Source organism: Monocercomonoides exilis, assembly GCF_001643675.1.
Source record: "Monocercomonoides exilis strain PA203 chromosome Unknown scaffold3-2548433, whole genome shotgun sequence".
Taxonomy (NCBI): Eukaryota; Preaxostyla; order Oxymonadida; family Polymastigidae; genus Monocercomonoides; species Monocercomonoides exilis.
In genome coordinates this window covers 1122797-1130721 of record NW_027150548.1, presented here as the reverse complement: position 1 = coordinate 1130721, position 7925 = coordinate 1122797, and the positions used below count along the sequence as shown (strand labels likewise).

The 7925-nt window shown below is 32.7% G+C and overlaps 1 protein-coding gene across 1 annotated transcript; it reads right to left on the bottom strand.

Annotated features, from left to right (window-relative positions):
* Window positions 1-5897: 5897 nt before the first annotated feature.
* Window positions 5898-7703, bottom strand: MONOS_16661 (putative Poxvirus D5 protein; the record flags this gene model as incomplete). The annotated part of the gene is made up of 1 exon (XM_067869551.1): window positions 5898-7703. The coding sequence occupies one exon, from the start codon at window positions 7701-7703 to the stop codon at window positions 5898-5900; it is 1806 nt and encodes a 601-aa protein (XP_067735220.1).
* Between the last annotated feature and the right edge of the window lie 222 nt (window positions 7704-7925).

Sequence of the window (7925 nt, the reverse complement as noted above, 5' to 3'; positions counted from 1 at the left end):
ATGGACTGCGTGGAAGTGAGGAGGAAAAGGGAGCGGAGGGCAAAAGCAGAGGCAGTGCGACTGGTGAAAAAGAATAAGAATAAGAATAAGAATTTGATAAAGATAAAGACATAGAAATAGAAACAGAAATAGCAAAAGAAGATGAGAAGAGGAGGAGGTGAAAAAAAAAGAGGAGAAGACGAAGTATTCGATGGAGAAAAAGAAGAAAAAGAATATGATAATGACGAAGATCATGTATGAAAAAAAGGATGAAAATCAGAATCATCAAATTGAACGGAAATAACGCGCATTAATTTTTTATTCTTACAAAGAAACTTTCACAAAAAGGAGAGGAATAACTTTCAAAATGAAAATAAAGAAACTGATTCTGAATACAGAAAACAAAAAAATTTATAATTTTTGATTTCATTTTTTTTAATATGAAACACAAAAGACTTTCTATTCATATTCATGGAGAATATATTCTTGGTTCAATTTTATTTTAAAAAACTCGCAATATTCTTATTTTTGTAAAAACAAACTATTCTTAACAAAAAGGAATAAAATTTTTGTAACAAATGTCTAAATTTTTTTGAAAAGTTCCTTTTATTTAATTTTCAAATAAAATAAAAATTTCATATTTTCATCAATTTTTTGTTCCTACTCAAGAAACTTCACCAAAATGGAAACAAATCCAAAAGAATGTTATCATTACCGTTTTTGTGAAGTTTCATAATTGTGAACATAAATTTGATCAAAATATGAAATTTTTGTTACATTAGAAAATTAAACAAAATGAACTTTTCAAAAAAATTTTGACAAATTACAAGAATAATTATGGAAAATAATGAAATATGTCTATTGAAGATTATATCTTTTGTTCACAAGAATTCCATCAAGTTTTATTCTTTTCAAAAATGACTATAACAAAATATGCAAAACTGAAAATAATACTTCAAAAACTTTAACAAACAAATTGAGCAATCTTGTTGCACAATTGAAGTGAAAGTTATAACCTCTGTGAAAGTGTGAAAAAGAACTGAAATAAAATAATGTTTTATTAAGGTTTGTTAATTGACAATTGTTTAGAAATTTTTTTCGAAAATTATTAATTGTTGGTAAGTGTTAATCCTTTTCAAAACAAATTTCAAAAAATTGTGGCAAGATGCCACTTAAAGGGTACCCGATTTTTGGCAAGTTCCAAATATGTGGACCATCATTTTTTAAATTTTTAAACATATAAAACGAAAGAAAATTTCATGTTGATTAATTAAAAATTTGTTTTTTCAGTCGAAAATGTGTTTTTGAGATTTTTAATTGAATAATTAGATCAACCCCATATTTTTATTTATGTTATGCAGATAACAAAAATTTCCTGGCAAGCCGGATGCACAACGTGAACGCAAATCAAAATTTTATTGAACTGTTAAAGACATTATTCACTTTTGTTTACTTAAACATTTATCTCTTTATGCTCAAGAATTCGTTGAAAATACAATCAAATGATGAATTGAAATTTATCTGATTCAATTCAATTTGAAAATAAATGAAATGAGTATTTCTATTTTTATGTTTGATTTATTTATTTTATTGTGTTTTAAATTTGTATGCAATTTGTGTATCTTTATTTTTTCTTATAAAAATCGGTTTTTATTTTAAGAATAAAATGATTTAAATGTGAAAAGATTTATTTTTGCTTCTGAAGTTGTTCAACTCCTCAAAGATTATTATATTTGCAGAAAAACATAAGGTTTCAAATTGATAAAGTCTTGAAAAACTTTGTTGAAAATTATGGGCGGAAAATGAACATATGATAAAGAAGAACAGAAATATGATGATTGAGTATATAGAAAGTGGTTAGATCAGTGAAGGGCATTTGTTTAGACACTTTTTGGATAGAAAAATGTTTTTGGAAAGGAGAAGAAAAAACCAAAAGTAGATGTTTTATTTTGAAAGAGAGAATGAGGGAAAAAGAGATGGAAGATGAGTGATAGTGAAAAACGAGATCAAACGGTTAATGAACAAGAGCTTGAATTATCAAAGGGAATAAATGACTGAACAGTGTTGAAAGCTTTCGAAGTTTGATGAAGGAAATAGCGAAGTTTGTGAATCCAGCATTATTAGCATGCAAAGAGGCTTTGAAAAAGAATGTGAGGACAACATTTGAGAAAGAAAGCGAAGAAGTGTGATGCAGAAGGATGTGGAGGGGAGTGCTGTGTGAAGAAGAATTGAAGCACAGTTGAGAATGAAGGAAGCAAATATTCAGTTGTGTCGAGAAAAATTAGAGGTGGGATAGAGAACTGGAGAATAGCCTGAACATGAATATTTTTCAACGAAAGGAATGTGAATATTGGACGGGAGAAATGAAGCAATTGGAAAGTTGGAGCTGAAGGAGACAAGCGCGTAATCACATTGGAAAAAAGATGCGGTGTTTGATGTGACATGCTTAATCAATGGAGAAAGAAAAAAAAATGGAAGTTCAAAAAAAGATATTTGATGAGATATATTGATTAACAATCATTCAAAGCATCAGAAGAAAAGCATTGTATCAGTTTGGATGACAATGAAGGAGCTAACATTTTGAGGTGTATGAGTTTTCCCTGTGGAAACTGAAGCAGAGGAGGACAAGTATATTTGAATAATTTGAATGAAGTGATCAATGCGAATGATATCAGATTCAAAAGAATGCTGGTCAAAGAATTCCTTCTTCTGAGTGTAGCAACTGAAGAACAATTACCGCTGTTCGTCCCAAAGCTGGAGGAGATGGAGATGAAAGCAGAGTGATATAGCATGCATCTTATCGAGAAAGGAAAGCATCTGTTCTTGTTCAATCAATCTCTAATCGTGATTTTTGAAGATGCGATGAAGAAATAACTGAGAGATCTGCATTTGATGAAAAAGGATACATGTCGGAAAAGAAAGCATATTCAAGTATTTATCAGGCAAAGGTTACACAGATCGATGAAAAAGTCAAAATTACATATTCCTTGATGTTTGGTGGTGTGACAACTTCATCGCATTTAAAAATATGTTGTTTTAAAGAACAGAAGGGGAATCAAACAGAACAGAGAAAAGACAAGAATTGAAAGTTGAAAAAAAGAAAATGAATTTGAGATTATTTATGTTTTGTGTGTGTGCTGTTCTTGTTGTTCTTTTGTTGAAACTAGTTGTTCGTTGCAAAAAAGGATATACAGAAACAGAGAATTAGAATGAAGTAATTTGTGGAGAATGAACCGTTATTATGAAACTTAAATTATTTCTTTCAAACCGATTGTCATTCAATACATCACTTCAAACAATTCCAATATTTCTATTTCAAGATCCTTTTTTACAAACGATAAAGATTTATTTGTTCTATGAAATTAAATTTGTATATAATGTGAAAAAGAAAATGTTGAACTATTAATACAAATCGTTATTCATATTGTTGTTAACGTTCATTTTAACGAAGGTCATGTTATGAAATGAAATTATTTTCTATTGGTTGTTTCTTCAAATCATGAACAAAAAAATTAAACGGAAAATAAATAATAATATTGTGTATAATACTAACATTTAACATCTAGAATAAAAAATTGAATTGAATCAGATAAATTTCAATTCATCATTTGATTGTATTTTCAACGAATTCTTGAGCATAAAGAGATAAATGTTTAAGTAAACAAAAGTGAATAATGTCTTTAACAGTTCAATAAAATTTTGATTTGCGTTCACGTTGTGCATCCGGCTTGCCAGGAAATTTTTGTTATCTGCATAACATAAATAAAAATATGGGGTTGATCTAATTATTCAATTAAAAATCTCAAAAACACATTTTCGACTGAAAAAACAAATTTTTAATTAATCAACATGAAATTTTCTTTCGTTTTATATGTTTAAAAATTTAAAAAATGATGGTCCACATATTTGGAACTTGCCCGATTTTTTTGTTAAATCAATAAATAAATAGCTTAAAAATGCAATGTAGAGATATTATAAATATATTAGGTTTATAATAACCAATTGATCAAAACTGAAAATGATTGAAGGTTTTAGAGATATAATTTATCAGCTATAGATCCATCTCGATTAGGTCAATCAATATTATCGATTTATGAATATCTGATGGTTATTATCATCTTGTATAATAAGTTGGATATGCAATTATAATAGGTAGAGATCGATGATTATTGCTGATACTCTTAGGGGTTTATCATGATTAGATATTCAGTGATGTTCTATAAAGATGGAGTCATTGATAAGTGTAATCGAGATATATCAATAGCTAATATACCATATCTCCAAGGAGGAGAATTAGCTAAAAGATTAACTGAAACGGAGACGAAGTCTCCTAAGCAACTTCGTTGCGAAGTGTTCAAGTTGGTAAATTAGTGGTGAAATTGTGTGTTATCGTTGATGAAATACATGAGTTATATGTTGAACGTGTTATGTGTCGAAGGTGTTTGTTGAACGTCGGTGTTATCGTTCGTGTAATCGTTGGTGAAAGTGTCGAAGTTGGTGAAATAGTGTGAAAATTGATGAAATTGTCGATGAAAAACATGAGTTGAACATGTGATGTTATCGTTGATGTGAACGTTGGTGAAAACCGCAAATAAAAATAATTAAGTTTTTGTTTTATAGTCAATGGGTCGGAAGAAGATATACACAACTGTGGAAGAAGCGAAAGCGGCTCAACAGAAACAAATTAAACAGTTTCAGAAAAAACGTAAGGAAGAAACTAAGTATTACAACGAACATGTATCTGAAAAACAGAAGAAGTTGATTAAGTATCTGAGGAGAAAGCTTATCGAAAGTGATGAGTTGTTAGATGAGTTGATGGAAAAAGTTAATGGTTAAGGTGAATGTGTTTATTTTTTGGTTGGAAGAGTTAATGGTGTTCGCAACGAACGCAGACTTTGTCTCGGTATCAAACAGTAGTCACGATGACATTGTGGTGGATTGCTAACATCAATATTTTTTGAACAAATGGCAGTATGGTGGATTGCCACATCGATGTTTTTCACTTGATTTTGGTGTTATTTTGGTGTATTTAGCTTGAAAAAGTTGTCAATCGGTGTCCAGGATACCGAATTGTGGCAATATCGAGATGCTTGGGGAAGGGAAATATTGACTAAAATCTCCGTGCTGGAAGCGTAAACAGATAAACCGGTAAACCGGATCTTTTTATTTCGTCTGAAAAGAGCTGCCAACATGCCATTTTTGCCAACATGGGCAATTTACCCCTAATTTGGTATGATTTTGAGGGTTTTTATTTATTTTCGATTATGTTGTCATCTTGCCACATTGCCACATGGAATCGTTGATGTTACACATTATTTATATTGTTAGTGGCACACAAATTATATAGTTTATATATTAATGATCCCAAAAAACGAATATGTTTTGTTGATTTCCACAGAACAGTCCATGTCATCTTCATTTTCTCGTCGTCTGAGGAGTTGTTCATACTCTGGCTTAAGTTTATAACACCACACTCGGCCATCTCTTCCACCCATTCTCTTGTGCTCACATCTGTCTATAATGGCTAGTTGGAATGAGCGATCATTCTTGTATTCAACTGGTCTGAAACATAGTGCTTCAGAACATCTCCACCATTCTTTGAGTTTATTGCAATGCTCCTGATAGAACACATCGATGACAGAGAGTGACGCTGCAATGATATCTTCCTTTGCCTCTGTTGTTGGAATAGACCTGGTGTTGAAATTGGAGAGATCTTTGCTGAGGAAATAAAAGAGAAGTTGTCTATAGAATTCTTTGTCGAAAGAGCTTGTGAAATCCTTGAAGAATGTGAGATTGTTCTTATTTTTTGAGTTTCAATTACAAACAATATAACTCCTGTCACCAATCTCAATCTTTACCGGGTATGTGTGATTTGTCACAAATATGAAATTAGCAACGTTCTCAGCTGTTCTTCTTGGCTAATTCTTCTCGTTGATTCTGATTGTTGAATCCGTGATTATATTCTTCAACGCATCAAAGTTAGCTGTTCGATCATCTCCAACATTCTTCAATTCGTTAAGAACAATCAGCATTTTCCCTTCGACGATGGAGTTGAACTGACCTGTCAGTTCTGCAATCTCTGTGACATTTGAACATGAATATCCTGCCAACGGTTCAGCAAGAACATTTGTCCAGACATTCTTTCCAATACCTTGCAAACCTTTGAGAACAAGTGATGTTTCTGCTTTTTTACCAGGATTTTGAACAATTGACGAAATCCAACAGAGGATGTATTGATAGAGTTCTTCGTTGTTGTTGGCGATAACTTCTCGTGTGAAATCGAGGAATGGTTTGATGATTTCGTCATTTTGTTCGTTTTCCATTTGGTATTTGAACCCATGGAACAGAGAGAATATCCGAGTGTAATCTGAGAAGAACTTCACCCTATCAATCGATAGAACATGAGAGTATTGTTCGGAAGCTGTCTCAACTGTGAGAGTCTTTTTATCATCATGCCAGAGTTTTATTGTTTTGAACAGTTCGGACATTGCTGATTTTGTCTTGAATGGAATTGAATAACAAGAGGTGTGAATGTCAAACTCTTTCACAATGAATTCCATCCTTGCTTCGACAAACCTCAGAACTTTTGTGAGATCTTCAGCGACTTCAGATAGTGAGGAATATTGTTTTCGACAAGCTTTATCCCTGATTTCAGAGAACGAGAACGATGAGTTGAGATCTATTTCATGAACAGTAATCTCTCGTGGAGGTTCTTCCTTTTGCTCATTCTCTTTTCTGAGGAGTGGAATGTTCACATCGTTGTAATATGTTGGATTCCATCTCTTGACAATCTTTTGCAGAACAAATGGATGCGACTTGTTATCTCTATGCCTGTTTCGTTTCTCTTCAAAGCGAGTGATTGCATTTGCTGTCAGAGCAGCTGTCTCTCTGATTTGATTGCAAAGAAAATCAATCGATTTGTTGTCGAAACCGTTAATGTTGAAGAGAGAGTTGAGAGCTGCAAACAACGGTAAAAGAGTTAACTCAGAATCAAGTGACAAAGAACCTGTGTAGTTATGTATTTCAACATCTTTGAGTCCATCAACAAGAGCAAGAGCGACAGTTGGAGACATATCAACGACTCCATCTTGTGTGAGAAGATTGTGTGGTTCAGCTGCTATTGTCGCTGATGTATTCTCTGTTTTGAGGTCAATGCCGAAAACGACAAGAACACTCTCGAGTGATGAAAGATCTGTGAGCTGTCTGTAATTGTTGAGGGGAATGTATTTGGTGATGATTCTCTTGCCATCTTTCATCTCTCTGCATGAAGAGTCAGCTTGAACAACAAGCCTCTGTTTTCCATCTCCAATACCTGCAAAAATGTCGATATCGTACTCTGGACTTGTGAACACTTTCGTTTGTGAAGAACATCTGAGGGGATAATCACACAGCTCACAATAAATGTGAATACCACCATTAACTGTTTGAACAAGTCCGACATTTCGGGGGAGTTTCTCGAGGATGGAATTCCTAATGGTTTTCTTATGTTCAGTTTGCAGGGATTTGTTGATATCAACATCAACGACACAAAAATCCTCACATTTCCTGATATCGACAGCTGTTCCAGTGTGTCGTTGGCCCTGCTTCTTGTCAGAGTATTTCTTGTAGTCGAACAAGTTAACAAGGTGATCTTTCATTCGTTCTCCCAGCGTTTGCTGTTCTGTTGAAATTGAATCAATTAGTTGTTGGATTACGTTGTCAGAGTCTGTTTGGGGGTTTGTCATTTTATAAAAATAAAAAAAACAAATTTTTTTGAAACAGATTTATTTTTGAAACGTGAAATAACGGGGAAGATGATGTTGAGGTTAATGTCGAACTTTGACGGAAAACAGTTAATTTTCACATTAAATGTATTTTTCCCAATTTGCTCAGTTTGCTTGTTTGCCCACATAATTTCCAGAATATATTTGACCCGGTCCACCCAGTCTAGGTGATAAGCTCGGAGA